The 16089-nt window shown below is 44.5% G+C and overlaps 1 protein-coding gene across 3 annotated transcripts; it reads left to right on the top strand.

The window, feature by feature from the left end:
- The first annotated feature begins 293 nt into the window (after window positions 1–293).
- Window positions 294–15158, top strand: LOC133903353 (protein EXECUTER 1, chloroplastic-like). Of its 3 annotated transcripts, XR_009907229.1 has the most exons (13): window positions 294–903; window positions 2114–2230; window positions 2964–3029; window positions 3174–3280; window positions 4596–4674; window positions 5536–6252; window positions 7015–7123; window positions 7224–7390; window positions 7733–7807; window positions 7883–7975; window positions 8054–8167; window positions 8292–8465; window positions 14562–15158. XR_009907229.1 is itself a non-coding variant. In XM_062344691.1 (12 exons), exons 1-11 carry the CDS (start codon window positions 409–411, stop codon window positions 8150–8152), a joined length of 2124 nt encoding a protein of 707 aa, XP_062200675.1. In that variant the 5' UTR covers window positions 294–408; the 3' UTR covers window positions 8153–8167; window positions 14559–15158. The 3 variants fall into 3 exon arrangements, 2 of the variants coding, with proteins under 2 accessions (XP_062200675.1, XP_062200674.1); XM_062344691.1 differs by lacking the exon at window positions 8292–8465 and having other exon boundaries at window positions 14559–15158; XM_062344690.1 differs by lacking the exon at window positions 8292–8465 and having other exon boundaries at window positions 295–903.
- The last annotated feature ends 931 nt before the right edge of the window (window positions 15159–16089 follow it).

Here is a 16089-nt window from a genome sequence, read left to right as displayed (position 1 = left end):
GCACTGCTGAGGGCGAAAGAGGGCGCAACGGCGAATCCATGGCTGTCACGCGACGATGGTGACCTCTCCGGCTGGCCAACGACCTCAGCTCGGACAGGAGAGGGAGCAGCATAGGAAGGAGATGGAGGAAGAAGAAAGGTATGGGCAAAAGGATCCAAAGTGGTATAGAACTAAGAATTCGCAGATTTGATGGCATCACAAAAATTACACACGAAAATAATGACAGTTTGGACGAGTAACACCAATTGAGTGGCAAATAACTAAATATCCCAATCTTATCACAGTTATCCCTCGTCCCTTCGTCCCCGCCTCGTTCTAATCCACACGAGGTGAGGACGAGCACGACTCCAACCGCAACGCACTCGGTCACGAGTGTCATCGCGTGGCGGAGGAGGGCCTCCCACCTCCATGGCGTCCGTCTCCATCGCGCCTCGCGCGCCGCTCCCGGCGGCGGTGGCCTCCTCCTCTCGGCGGCAGCTGGATCCGAACCCTAGCGGCCGGTTCCTCGCCGCTCGCCTCCGCGTAGTCCGCCGCCTCGCCGGAGCGGCGCCATCGCGCCGCGCGCCGGTCGTGCGGTGCGCCGCGCGCAGCCCCGACGCGGACGCCGGCGGCGAGCGGCGGCGGCGGCGGGGCTGGGACGCGATGTTCCACGACGCCTTCCAGGGCGCCGTGCGGCGGTGGAGCGAGTACGTCAGTAACTACTGGCCCTCGTCTCCAGCAGCGAAGGAGGCGGGTGTGGGGAAGAGGATTGAGAGTTCTCACGAAGAGGAGGCGATGAGCGGGGATGAAGAGGAGGAAGAGGAGAGGGAGATGGAGGAGGAAGGGGGAAAGTGGAGCTGGGATAGGTGGAAGCAGCACTTTGCTCTCATTGAGGAGAGCGAGCGCCTGGTTGACGAGCTACAGGTTGATTTTTCTCGCTTGTAGTACGTACCTATGAATGTGGACAGGACGTGCTCACAACGCAGCATTGGATTTTAGACATTACTAATCACTTACTGGTTAGCATAAGTTCGAAGACATGGTTGCATGAAGACGAAAATTTTCATTTATAAGTGGCGCTGAACTTGGAAGTTTATCCTTATAAATACCTCTGAGGGCTCAGAACAAGTTAGCTTTTTGGAAAAGGGCTAACAGTAGCAATTGCACACAATGCAAGTGCACCATGGGAAGAATAGGATGTATATAATCATTTACCATTTTTTTATTTAGCTTGTGCATTACGATTCATGACTTGAGTGGAACAAGCCTGAAGAAAATTGCCTAATGTGGATACTTTATATACTGCATTCATGCTAATTAACTGTCATAGGAAGCTATTTACTCAGGCAAAACTATTAAACCCACACTCAATTTCGAACAGGTTGGTTTGAAGCTAATGTTTTTGTCAAATTGCAATATGAACTAGGCTCGAAGGTTGTTTGATGTATTACCAGGACCAGCTTGTAGGCTGATGAAAGGATGAATCATCAAAACCATCAACATATTCCATTTGTTACTTATGTTATCTGTCACCACACCAATGACTTGTTGAATTTTAACATGCTGTCAATAATATGCATTTAAAGTTGCAATGCTGAATCTCAAACACTGAAATATCCTGTCCAGTCGCTGAACAGGTTCACAAACCATACATCATACTGTTGGTTGAAGTCTGTTCGTAGATAGAGCCCCCCTATGCTTAAATGTAGTGCTGGTATTGCAACAGCTGCCATGGAACCTGTGATCACAGAACTTAAAACTTGCCTATCTCTTTTGTAATCACTATTAAGCTGCATGATCTGGTTTCTAATGTTGTTGAAAAGGTCCTTGGTTCATGCCAGTGTTGCAGAGTGTCAGGAGCTTATGTGCTATTCGAGTGATGTGTGATGTGGTTTTAAACTACTGAGCTGCTAGTCACATGATGTCTGAATAGAACTTTTTCAAGTACACGTGGATAGAACTTCTCTCTGTGAATGGTTGCTTGCCTGGTTCACCCATGTGTATGTGTGTACGTTGTAGTTTTTTGCAGACATTTTGCCTATTGACCTTTTATCTCACTTCAAATTTTATAATAGGCTAATAGCTTTATATTGTCAAATTGCAAATATCTTGATAGCTGTTTATTGCATTTCAGCTGCAACTCCGAGCTGCTGTTTATAGAGAAGACTATAGGAGTGCTTATAAGTTGAAGTTGGCTATTGCCGCTACTGCAAAAAACGACACTGTGGGCAGAGTTATCTCTGACTTAAATGTAAGAAATATCTGTTGTTTCTTTACGTGGTTAGTGGTAAATGACACTTGTGATCCTTTTAATTTTCTTGCAATATTAAATTGGCCCCTCTATACAATACACCCTAAGCAGATCCCTCTACTTGTCAAAAGGTGTACAGTTGGTCCTGTGCTACAAAGGGACTAATGTATGGCATGTTTGGAGGTTTAGATGCAGAGTACTCGTTCCAGTAAAGAATAAGTGACATTTTAGGATACCTGCACCCAGATAATTTAAACTTTGGCTCCCAAATCTCTGAATATTAAGATTGGGTATAGAAAACGATATGTGTAGATTTGTTTCAAAAAGTACAACCACAAAACTAGAAGTTTAGTAAACTAGTGGTCAAAGTGGTGTTTTGGAGACCGTATCAATATCCAAAAGGTCACTTATTTATTTGTGACTGAAGGGAGTAATAAACAATAGCTAATAAGTTTGCTGCTGTCTGAAATAACTCAACACAAGATATTCTAGTACCCTAAATATTCTCGTAGCTATTGTATTTACATCCTCCGTCGTAACCGGTAGCATTATACCATGCCATATGTCTAACTCCCTCGATAGCAGAAGGGTGGCTAACAATACAACATTTCTGTCTATAGAGGAATCAGTACAAATGATTTTCGTGCAGAGGAACTGATTTGACCCATGATCAAAGTAGAGGGATTAAAATTGCTATTTATAAGATAATTGACTGCTGTTTTGGGTTTTACAGAGGGCGATAGAAGAGGAGCGCTACAGGGATGCAACGTATATCAGAGATCATGCTGGCGCAGGATTGGTTAGTACCAAATAGTTCTTCTATGTTGTAATTATAAAATAATCTTGATTATGCTTTGTAATTCATAATTACCTATTTTTATGTTTTATTTCTTTCTATCTGTGCAAAATAATGCCATTGCCTGATCCACTAGAGCACATGCAGCTGGGATGGTGGTCAGGAATTTCTGGAAATTTGTCCGATCCATATGGTCTTATAGTTCGTATAAGTGCTGAACATGGTCGATATGTGGCAAGAAGTTATGATACAAGGTATTAATTTTGTTGGTTATTTATTATTTACATGCATAATTACATCTCTGATATGTGTTAACTGCCTTAAGGGCAGTTTTACCCTTTTTACTCTATAGAGGCTAGAGTGTGTTTTCCATTAATTGATCATTCTGTGAGTGGACGTGCTGCTCACACTTTTTGTTTTTGTTTAATGGCTGGAATTTTGTATTCATTTCATTGTCACTATTTCATTGGTGGTGGGGAAAAATGTGTAGGATAATGTGGGTTTGCTACTGCAGTATGCTCTAGTTTAAGGAGCTATTGCCAATGCCATTGTGGCAATGGGGTACATATTAGTAATGAGTTGAGGCATCAGGAGTGCCACTCTTAAGGAAATTGATGGGTGTGGCAGTAGAGATGTGTGTATGTCTATAGTTGAGTTAGCGTACTTGATGGTTCAATCAGTCACCGAGGCTTATTTATGAAGAATTGGGTGAAATCATTATACTCCATTGACAAAATGAGTTATGGATTCATAACAACGAAGAAGTTATTTTTTAATAACTCAAAGCAGGTCTGAATATCCATGCTAATTATAAGTCGTAACAATGTTTTATGAAGAAACACAAGAAGAAATTATTTCCTTTTGGCATTCGTAGTTGGTAAGATAGTGTAGCAAGGCTGCTTGAGCTGTAGTAAAACTACATTTTGTTAGCTGTAATCTTGACTTGGTTAGAACTTAGATTAATGTGTCAAGTTTGCTTGTACACGTGTATGTGTGCACATTTCTAGTCAGTATGCTCATGGATGTGAGTTGGGATGTCGAGTTAGCTCCTGAGAGAAAGGGTCAGTAGGTAGTTAGTACGTGCGTGCATGTAAGAGGATTAGATTAGTGGAGATGGTTAGAGAGTGCAAGTGGTGCATGATTAGATTAGTTCAGGAGGTTATCAGATCTATTTAAGTGGCCTTTCGGCATTGTAACGAATCGAGGAGAGATGAATAACAGTAGAACAAAATGACGCATGTGCATGTTGGGTCTTCCTCCCATGCGTTTGTGTGCGTTTCTCACAGTGTGTGTGTGTGTGTTTTAGATAGAGAGAGGTGCGCGCGTCACACTAGAGAGATTGAGAGTGGAGATGAGCGGATCATCCCCAACACATGTCTCATAAATCAATATAATCAGCACTATAATTTAAACTTTCTTCAATAGATGTGCTGCTGGTCCATATGCTTGTAAAGATTATAATGACTCTTATCTGATTTCATTTTACTGATGTGGAATGTGTTTATTTTGTTGTATGAAATATTTGTTTGCCATGCTAAATGACTTTTGAATTCTCTCCTACATCTTCAGACAGCTGGCTTCAGACGGCCCTGGTTTCCCTATATTTGAAATATACTTTGCAGAAGCAAATGGAGGATACAACCTGCAGGTACAATTTTTTGCACTTAATAAAAGAAAAATAAATATGCAATTGAAAATCATCTTGGTAATGGAATTCTGGGTGACCCCTGTTATGGAAAATCATCTTCCATATCATAGAAATGTTGCCACCTGTTACCAGTTCCATAATCAGAATATCAAGTTATCACATGTGCTCCTGGAAACCGGATGACATCCTTTATTTCTTTTGATACGACAATAACATTGTAGAATATGATAATGACACCTGGAAGTGTCATATTGGTCGGCATTGCATTTTCCCATATTTTTTTTATTATGAACTCTGCTTGTTTGGGTTATATGGTTGAAGGACTGTCCATGCACATGTCTCTCACATTTGAGTGGTTAACATGGAAAACTTGGTTTTCTTTCACAGTTGCTGTTGTGGTGTCTGGGAGGCTGTATAGGCTTTATTCATGCAATTGAGGCAACAGCCTTCCCATTGTAGTTGCCCATTAGTTTTCTCATGGCCACAAATCCATGCACATTGAACTTTAGCATTTGTATTATATTTGGCATGCACTGTGGGATGATTTTCTATGTTAGATTCAGGGTTTTGAAAACTGGTAACCGGTATTCGATCAGTCACCCACCTAGTAGTGATTATACAGTATAATCGGGCTGATTACGCAGCCTAACCAGCCTAACAGGTAGGGGCACCCATTCCTTGTACACGGCTGAGTAGACCCGTTTTCAAAACAGCGGTTAGATTTGACCGAATTAGCTGATATTGTTAAAAAAAACTATAAGCTTGCAGTAGCTATGGGCAAGGTCACAAGAACTGTTATCTTGTTAATTAATATGTTTTAGTTCCATCCATCTTCTGACAAAATAGGACTGTTGTTTTCAGGCAGTGCATCTGAAACCAGATGATAGTGATTCTGATCAATTGCCAAACATGTTAAGAGAGAAACTTGGCATCGACAGTATAAACATATCTAGCAGCTCAGTAGGGTCTAAGCATGAAGAATTTGATGGAGGTGTAAAAATGGACGATCAAGATAGTGATGATAGCAATATTGCTGCTGGCCCAGCTGGTTTGAAAGACTTGTCAAGTGATTCAACGGCAGTTCCCAGGATTAAAATCTTGAAAGTGGTACCCATGGAAAATGTCAACCAAGACTACGTAATCAATATTTTCGATCAGATTTCAGAGGAAGATGATGACAATGATGATCCTGAGGTTGAAAATGAATCTTCACAAAATATTGGTGATGACGATAATGGTGAAGGAGCAGAAACAGTTTCTGCAGAAGAGAATGGTGATGAATCTGGTGATGAAAGTGATATCGAAGCCTTGATTTCTATAGATTTTGTCAGTGAGAATAACAATGATTATGCTTCTCATTCATCAGCTGAAGTTTTTGAACGAATGCCAGCTAGATTAGAAAAAAGAGACCGCTTCTCATTTTCCTTCTATACTGAACAATACAGTAAAAAACAAGTTGCGGGAAAGGCCCAGCAGACTTCGAAGAGAACAGTTGGTTTGCATACCAGTCAGCAGGATGATGATGGTTTTGTCCAGCTTGATCGTGTAAAGTTGATTGGCAGCAACAAGAAACTATCGGTAAATATTTTATTGCATAGTGTTGATTAGCTTTTGATACCCTTCATTGTGCTTGATTGAATCATCGAAATGAACATCGGTTATTGTCTTGACCATGTTGATCAACGATTGACAATTAATGGTCTCTTCCGGTTTGGTTTCTCTTTAGATGGGCCGTTTAGTATCTGTATGAACTGGTAAAACATAAAAAAAAACTTTTTTATGCTTGAATTTGGTGAGCTGCATTCATTTTGTAAACTGCGCCACCTTGTCCTTTTGATAAAGAGCATGGATCTATTAATTATTTCTCTGCATAATATGTACAATACCTGCTTTTCTATTTTGCTGTTGATTGTCAGCTTGTTAGATCTGTATCAAGTACATTCAACCATGATGATAGTGTTGAGCCATGGTCTGTCATGTCTCTTTAGTCCTTCTCACATGCACACAGTGGCGGACCCAGGGCCCGGCGACCCTGGGCACCCGCCTGGGCTCCATCCCGACCCGCCTCTTTACCTCTATATAGGCTATAAGTAAATTTGTGACTTGGACCGGTCAAATTTTGGGCAAAACCTAACCTGTACGGGCACGACTTGCACCCTGAAATTTTTGGGTCCGCCACTGCATGCACACAAACACAAATATATCAATCGATTCAGCAATTTAATATTATATATTCATGGAGTAAGAAAGAGCCTGAATTTTGCCAATGGTGTTGCGGACTTGCGTAAAGAAAACAGACCTTTAGACTGGTTTTGATATCATTTAACTTATCTTATGCAGATACTACAACTTGGCATCAAGCAACATAATAACAAGGTTCAGCAAAAACTGTATGGAGTTACCCATTTCAGCCGTATTCAGATGCCTGTATCTTCCGATCCTCTTACCGGTATGTTCCAAATCGTACCTACCACTTGGGCTTTTCATGATACCATTCTTCTTGCCTTCTCCCTTTTGCTGGTCTTGGCTGAAAGGCATTCTTTGGGCAGGCTTATATGTTACTGCATCAGGATTTGACTCAGAAATTCTTAGTTTGCAACGAAAATTTGGTCAATGGCGGGAGGATAATTCGTCTGAGGAGCACAGGGACCTACTGTTCTATGAGTATGTTGAAGCTGTAAAATTAACAGGAGACAACCTTGTGCCAGCCGGTCAGGTGTGATGCTTTTCTCTCACTTAATTCTTATTACCATACAAAAATATTTAGTGGTTGTAAGTAATATGTGTGCTCTGGTTTTGTCCTTCCCATTTAGAAGGATAGTTAATACATCATTTTTAATATACCAATGCTAACTTGCACTTTACACTCAACAATTCTCTGCTAAGAAGTTCATCATATCATGCACATTTTGGATAGTCCTCCCTTTTGGTTTTGTTGAGTTTTGCATAAAATTTCCCTAAGGAGTGCCCACTCTCAGTCTAAATAGTTATTTATTGTGTGTTGATTTATTGACAAAGCATAATAATTCAAATTGATCTGATATGATTCCTATGCCAGGTTGTCTTCCGTGCTAAAGTTGGCGAACACTATCAACTTCCTCATAAGGGAATCATCCCTAGAGAACTTGGAGTGGTATTTCCATAACCCGAATAGTGATTTTGTCTTTTCACCAACAAACATCAAACCTTATAGTTCCATATGATATAGGTTGCTAGGTACAAGGGGCAAAGGAAAATTGCAGATCCTGGTTCCCAAAACCCTCTGTGGGTTGATGGAGAGCTTTTGATACTAGATGGAAAGGTGAATTTAATAAATAATGCAAATATTTGGTCCTATACTCATTATTTTTTTAACATACTTCTGTTCTGCAACTTGCAGTTCATCAGAGATGGTCCTGTGATAGCTTTCTTTTACTGGACATCGAATTTTCATCTTTTCGAGTTCTTTAGGCGGTTGAGGCTTCCTGACTACCTATAAGAGAAGAAGTTAAAGGTAAACCGCATTTCATCTTGTAGTGGTTTACTATTCGGCCATTACGTACTAAAGTAGTGTTATATTTTACTGTTGCGTTTTCTTTTGCTTGCCAAATGCCAATATTTGTTTACTATTCATGCAGAGGTGGTGCATGTTGGCTGTTGCAGGCCATCAGTGATCCAAATTTGGCTTAGTTTCTTTCTGGAAATGCTATATTCATCCTAAATGGTCATGTTTCTGTTAGCCTCCTAATAAGCATTAAAATGGACAAAATGGATCCAATTGGATGGATTTTATTTTGAGACGGCCTCATAGGGTAAAGCTGGAACTAAATTAATTTCACAAATACCACTGCTGTTATTTTGTGATGCTTTTGAAGCTTACTACTGGTAGCCACCATGATTTTCCTATGGCCTGTATACTTTGGATCAAGGTTGCATTTGATTTTTGTAGTGTACTTGTCATGGTCGGGTGCCAGTATTGTCGTCGTAGGAGCAGGGTATCTGACATGGTTTAGTCTTTATCTACAAGTCTAGAGTTGGTTTACAATTCAGTTAGCTTTCTTTGGATATTAGGAGTTTGTTTAGATTACAAGTTGGTTAGTAATTGAGTCGGATTGTATTGAGCTGGCTATATAAGTCTATTGTATCCTCATGATGGAAGCAAGCAATACAAAACCAATCTAGTTCTCATCCCTGTTCTCTATCCTCATCTCCTTGCTGCTTGGCGCCTTGCCGGTGTCAACAACTCGACCACGAGCAGGAAACCGGCCAAGGAGTGGCCGGTGACCACCCATAGCTACCCTATCTGCTCACTGCCTCACAGCTGTGACAATTTGGTATTAGAGACTAGACCTTCACCCATGGGGTCTGGGGTCGATCACGAGCAATTCAAGAAGTTCCTCGCGGAGCAGGAGGAACTGCTGCGCCAAGAGTTCCAAACCGGCTTCACTGATGCCCAATCCACCTTGAACGATGTCACCAAGGCATTGAACGAAGTGATGGATCGGTTGACACGGCTGGAGCAAGCGAAGGGCGTGAAGGAGCCGCGCGCGAGCAACGACACTGAGCCGCCAATGCTCACGAACAATGCCACCAAGACCAAGGTTGTGCCTGCTGCCGGGAAGACGCCACCGGCCGGCATGGCCATCCTCGGTTGTCTTGGAATTATGCAGCACAATGGTATATTGGAACATGGCTTCGATCTTTTGCCAAAGTAGCCGTTCGTGGAGCTACCGCGGTCATCACGCCACAATCTCGGCAATGACATAGACTGTGTCGCCGGTGGTGTGCCCAAGTTTTTCAAGCTGGAATTTCCAAAATATGACGGCAAAGAGGATCCCCTACCGTGGCTTAATCACTGCGAGATGTTCTTTCGTGGCCAGAAGACGGAGGAACGGCACAAGGTGTGGCTAGCGACATTCAATATAGACGGTGACGCCCATCATTGGTACGCCCATCTGGAGCGCTCCCGTGGCGAGCCGTCGTGGGCCGGATTTTGGGATCTCTGCAATACACGCTTCGACCCACCAATCCGAAGCAATCCACTGGGCGAACTCCACCTCCTCCGCAAGACTACCAATGTTGTTTCCAGGCCCTGCTCAGTCGCGCCGGCCCCTTGACGAAGAACCAAGAGAAGCAGCTCTTCACGTCCGGCCTTGCCAACCATGTTCGCATTGACGTGGAGCTCCAAGATCCCGTGGACCTTAGCTGGCCATGAGCTTGGCACGTGCATATGAGAAGAAGGCGGCGTGTTCCAGGCGCAGTGTGGGTGTGCGCACGACATCGCGCGGGCCCCCGCCTATGTCGGGTGCAGCGACGGCGGCCACGACAACCGGCGAGGGTGCGCAGATACAGCGTCAAATCAAGTGTCTCATGCCATCCGAGATGGTTGAACGTCGCCGCCTGGGCCTTTGCTTCAATTGTGATGAAAAGTTCACGTGTAGCCACTGGTGTGCTCACCTCTTCTACATTGAACTCGATGACACCACGGTGGACGGTGGCGGTTGGGAGGATCACGACGCGTCGCCGAATGACCCTCGCATCTCCATGTATGCGGTGGCGGGTATACAACCCGCAGACACGGTCCGTCTGCAGGTTTTCGTGGGCGGCCAAGTGGTCCTTGCCCTCGTGGACTCAGGCTTGTCCCACAATTTCATCTGCGATGAGGTGGCGGCGCGTCATGGCCTGCAGTTACAGCCTGTGTGTGCGGGCCTGCGCGTCACTGTGGCGAACGGTGACCAGCTATGCACTACAGGAGTTTGCCGAGCCTCGTCGATCGGCGTGGGTCAGGAGGAGTTTGCACTCGATTGCTTTGTTGTGCCGCTCGGGGGTTACGATCTGATCCTTGGCACGCAGTAGCTGCGCACACTCGGGCCGATTCTGTGGGACTTTAACAAGATGACCATATCCTGCATCCTCAACGGCGACACGTTACGTGGCGTGGTGTGCCGGGTGCGCACCGACAACCTTCACCATCCAGCACGACGCCAACATCCTGGAGCGGCTGCTTGTTGAGTTCGATGACTTGTTCGGTGAACCGACCGGGTTGCCGCCGGCGCGCGTCCATGGTCGCCGCATCCAGCTGCACGATGGAGCAAGGCCGGTGGTGGTGCGCCCATATCAGTACCCTCAGTTCCAGAAGGACGAGTTGGAACACCAATGTGCCGACATGATTAAACAGGACCTCATCCGCCTGATCACCTCGGCCTTCTCCTCACTAGTTCTTTTGGTCAAGAAATGCGGTAGCTCGTGGCACTTCTGTGTCGATTATCGCGTGCTCAATGCTATAACAATCAATGATAAATTTCCAATATGAGGAGCTATTGGACGAGCTGCATGGTGCGTGCTATTTTACCAAGTTGGATCTCCGCAGTGGGTAACATCAAGTTCGTATGCATGTTGCCGATGTGGAGAAGACAACGTTCTGCAAGCATCAGGGCCGTTAAGAGTTTTTGGTGATGCCGTTCGGTCTAACGAATGCACTAGCGACGTTCCAACGCTCATGAACGACATACTTCGTCATTTCGTTCTTGTCTTTTTTGATGATATACTAATCTACAATTCATCATGGGTTGATCATCTTCGCCATGTCCGAGTTGTACTTGAGACGTTGCGCCAACATAAATCGGTTCTGAAGAAATCCAAGTGCCTCTTTGGGTTCTCATTTGTTTCCTATCTGGGACATGTGGTGACCGCGGACGGTGTGGCCATGGATAGTCAGAAGGTGCACACGATGACTGAGTGGCCAGAGCCGAAATCAGTTCATGCGCTTCGTGGGTTTCTGGGCTTGGCCGGCTACTATCGCCGTTTTATCCAGAATTATGGCACCATTGCGGTTCCCTTGACATAGCTTCTGAAGAAGGAAGGATTCACTTGGATCGACGCCTCCTAGGCCTTTCTCGCACTCAAACATGCGCTCTCCACTGCTCCGATGTTGTAGCTACCGGATTTCTATCCACAGTTTGTGGTTGAATGTGATGCTTCAGGATCAGGCATAGGTGCGGTGCTACATCAAGGATCAGGTCCGGTGGCGTTCTTCAGCAAGGCTTCGGCGCCACAACATGTCGGCCTGGCAGCTTATGAGCGAGAACTCATCGGCCTGGCGCACGCTATCAAGCATTGAAGGCCTTATCTGTGGGGATGTCACTTTGTGGTGAAAATTGATCATTATAGCTTGAAATTTTTCCTTGATCAGCGTCGCTCTACAATTCCTCAACATCGCTGGATTAGTAAGTTGTTGGGATTTGATTTTGAAGTGGAATACAAGCCTGGCGCTACAAATACAGTGGCCGACGCGCTCTCTCGTCGCAACGCTGAGACATCGGTCGTGTGTGCTTCGTTAGCACCGACGTTTGTGCTCTGGGATGATCTTCGACGAGAATTGACCGCTAACCCAGACCTCCACCGTCTCCGTGAGGATGTTCTTGCGGGCAAGAAGGGAAAGGTTTGGGAAGTCTGCGACGACATGATCACCATTGGTCGCCGTATCTTTGTGTCGGCTCACTCATTCGTGCTAAAACTGTTGGAGCAGGCGCACTCCACAGGCCATGAGGGTGTCTAGCGGACCCTTCATCGTCTGTGTGCGGATTTCCAAATTTCGGGCGACAAGAAGCTGGTGCAAGACTTTGTTAGGGATTGTGCAGTTTTTTAACGAAATAAAACAGATCATCTTCACTCGGCTGGCCTGCTGCAACCCCTGCCAGTTCCAACGCAAGTCTGGAGTGACATTGCCATGGATTTCGTGGAAGGTTTACCACGGATCAACAACAAGTCGTTATTCTTACTGTGGTTGATCGCTTCTCCAAATTTGCTCTCTTCATTCCGCTGGGGCATCCTTACACGGCAACTTTTGTGGCCAAGGTGTTCTTTGATGAGGTGGTGCGTTTGTATGTTTTGCCGAAATCGATTGTTAGTGATCGTGATCCTGTCTTCACAGGTAATTTATGGAAGGAGCTCTTTTGTCTCTCGGTACACGCTTGCACATGAGTTCTGCATTTCATCCGCAGAGTGATGGTCAATCGGTGGCAACCAAAAAAGTAATCATCATGTATCTTTGCTGCTTGATGGGGGATCGGCCAAAGTAGTGGTTCCGATGGCTCCCTTGGGCTGAGTATTGTTCAGATTGTCTAGCCTTCGTGACACTCCGTTTCAGATTGTCTATGGTCGTTCCCCTCCCAACTCTGCGTGCCTATGATAAGTTCCTAGCTGATGTCAGGTGCCAGCTGTTGAGTAGTCCTTGCTGGAAGGAGATAAGTTCCTAGCTGATGTCAGGGAACGTCTTCTTCTGGCGCAAGAACATGCTAAGCAGTATTACGACGCTAAGCGCACAAACGGAGCCTTTGGTGTTGGAGATTGGGTATGGTTGAAGCTCCTTCATCAGCCTGCAGCTTTGATACAGGCTTCCAAGGGCAAGCTTGCACCAAGTTTCTATGGTCCCTTTCGAGTTCTCGCTCGTATTGGTTATGTGGCATATCGCCTTCGTTTGCCAACAGGTGCAAAGATTCATGATGTGTTCCATGTGAGCGTGCTCAAGAAATTTCATGGCCAGCCACCGCAAGAAATTCCTCAGCTGCCACCGATGCTGCATGGACAAGCTTTGCCTACACCAGCTCTTGCTCGAGGCGTTTGGCAGGTTCTTGTGCGATGGCAAGGTCAGGATGTTAGCGACGCAACTTGGGAATATGTGGACTCCATCAGGCAGCGCTATCCCAATTTCCAGCTCATCCTCGAGCTGTTTCCGAAGGAGGGGAGAAATGTCATGGTTGGGCGTCGGTATCGTCGTCGCAGAAGCAGGGTATCCGGCACGGTTTAGTCTTTATCTGCAAGTCTAGAGTTGGTTTACAATTCGGTTAGCTTTCTTTGGATATTAGGAGTTTGTTTAGATTATAAGTCGGTTACTAATGGAGTCAGATTGTATTGAGCTGGCTATATAAGCCGATTGTATCCTCACGATGGAAGCAAGCAATACAAAACCATTCTAGTTCTCATCCCTGTTCTCTATCCTCATCTCCTTGCTGCTCGGCGCCTTGCCGGCATCAACAACTCGACCACGGGCAGGAAACCAGCCAAGGAGCGGCCGGCAACCACCCACAGCTACCCTATCCGCTCATTGCCTCACGGCCGTGACATTGCCTCACAGCTGTGACAATACTTGTAGCCAGAATACGGTCTATTTAATTCAAAGTTTGACTAAGCATTGCTAGATTGGTAGGGAACTTGTGAAACATGGTTCTCGACTTCTCAAACCATGTTCGGCTTGGTATTTATGCGTGTGTTTGATGAATTCAAGAAGGATTAATTTCTTCATTTGTTGCCTGAGAACCTCATTATATTGGATCTGTCTGGTCTGGAAATGTAGTGTCTTAAATAATTTGAAAATTTCTGGCATGGTTATTGGGTTTTAAGCATTTAAGATGTATGCACACGGAGGTGCTTGTGCCATAACTGGAATGACACCTTGCTAGCCCATTCTGCTCATTAAGGAGCTGTAACATCATTCAATACAATACTCGACTAGCTTTATCTGAACTGGCTGGTTTTATCGTGCGTGATTCTAGGCTGTACTTTATTGCCATTCATTCAAATAAATGAACACAAGAAGTGTCCTCAGCAGTGAAGAGCAACTACCGTTTCTTATAGCTGTTCAGTGTTGACACTGTAGAGCGCAAACTGCTTCTGTTCCCCTACTTTGTGCCTTTTTTTATCATTTTTTTTTGTCATATGTGCAATGTTGCTAATTAATTGCTTGCATGACCTATAACCAGAGCGAGTTGTGGGCTATAGATTTTACTTCAGTTTAGGTTCGGTGCCTTCTGCTGCTTAGTGTGCTGATGGCCCTTTACTCTGAAATTACATTTGCCTAACATCTGCTGCAGGAAACCTAACATTAGATTTGTTGCACTTCTTAGCAGGTCGTTCCAATCTCGCAAGACGATGTGCATAGCTGCCTCTGGAGCCAACTTGAGTCTTGCCTGCCATTACATTTCCCAAATACCGGGTTCAATGTGGAGAAGACCCGCTGTATGTTGCGTGAGTTTTAAGTGGCGTCTCCACTCTGAAAACCTGCCATTTGGGTGAAGAAAGAGCTCAGAGCTAGGGAAATATCCTACTGCCAACATGGGTGAGCCGTGGACACTATCATATTCTGAGTCCACTCCGACTCTGCTCATCCACCTGATTAACAACTTGAGACCAAGGCATTTACCCTGGGTTTGTCGCATAAAATAGTCACACAATTCCGTGTTTCTCAGAACAAGTAGAGTTAAAGCACTTAAAAGGTTAGGTTATGTAGCCACAAATAATTCTGGATTTTGAGTGCATCTTGATAGCTTTCATGCAGGAACAGTTGTATGTGAAATGTGAGCAACACTTTTGTGCAGTGTGATCCAATAATCGAGCTACAATCAACAGTGGCCATCACATTTGTACATATATTTTCAACCACCAGCAGAGGCGTAGACTATACATGTCAACACAGATTTATAAATGTATTGAAGCTCGTTTAACCATCTCCTTTTCTTAAGCAAGCACTGTATTGTTTCCCCCTAACAACTAAGGTGCTGTTTGGAACTTGGGATTCGATCGAGGTTGCCTGGACTGGAGCTTGCCGGGCCCAGGCTGCACCTTATTTTTGTTGAAGGCTTGGCCTTCTGGCAGGCGGTCGCCTGGCTGGCTCCGGCAGACGCCAATGCAGCAATGCTATATTGCTAACTGCAACACTCACGCCACATTTAAGCTTTGGAATCTCGTCGTCCTCTCGCAGTTTCGTGTTAACTTAATTATCTTGGGTTCCATTAGAGAATGCAAATGGGAATGGATGCATTTCTACTCACGCGTGAGCTATGATCAATTATTAATTCTTGTGCTATTGAAGCGTAATCAATTTACTTATTTTCTTAGGTACATGTCTTCAACGAAACAACATTGTTCCGGACTTGCTAACCAGGCAAAACTCAATGGAAATTTTAGGCAGCTCTTTTGCCAAGCAGGTTGTCCAGAACTGAAACCAAACATGCCCAAACTCCCTCTGGCCTATATCATACCTCAACTATTGTATTCATCTTCCGCCGGGCACTTGGTTTTGCTGCACACTTGATCAACCTCCATGTGAGGATGTGGCGTGAGTTGTACCATTGTCTTTGCGCCATCACATGTATGAACTCCTTGGTCCCGTCACCACATTGCATCATTGTCTTTGCATAGAGCCGGTCATCGTCTTTGTATAGAGTCATGTTACATATATATATCTAGGATTTACCAATCTAGTAATTTATATTTGGCCAAAAGGAAAATATAAAAAAGTAGATATACTCCTGCTATATGATTATACTAGTTTATCAATTCATGTTCATGATTTATCTAAGGATTAAATTAAACCTAAAAATGTTCTTTTATCCAACAACAACCTTGTTTGGTGGTAGCTAATGGAGAGTTGCCGAG

The sequence above is a fragment of the Phragmites australis genome, chromosome 21 (assembly GCF_958298935.1).
Source record: "Phragmites australis chromosome 21, lpPhrAust1.1, whole genome shotgun sequence".
Classification (NCBI taxonomy): domain Eukaryota; kingdom Viridiplantae; phylum Streptophyta; class Magnoliopsida; order Poales; family Poaceae; genus Phragmites; species Phragmites australis.
The sequence above is the reverse complement of the archived record's forward strand: the minus strand, read 5'-3'. Positions and strand labels throughout refer to the sequence as shown.

Excerpts from the sequence above, each read along its gene's own strand:
- LOC133903353 (XM_062344691.1), top strand. The coding sequence starts at position 409 with ATGGCGTCCGTCTCCATCGCGCCTCGCGCGCCGCTCCCGGCGGCGGTG. Across the intron at positions 3,281-4,595 it reads GCAAGAAGTTATGATACAAG|ACAGCTGGCTTCAGACGGCC; the intron begins GTATTAATTTTG and ends CTACATCTTCAG. Across the intron at positions 7,391-7,732 it reads ACCTTGTGCCAGCCGGTCAG|GTTGTCTTCCGTGCTAAAGT; the intron begins GTGTGATGCTTT and ends TTCCTATGCCAG.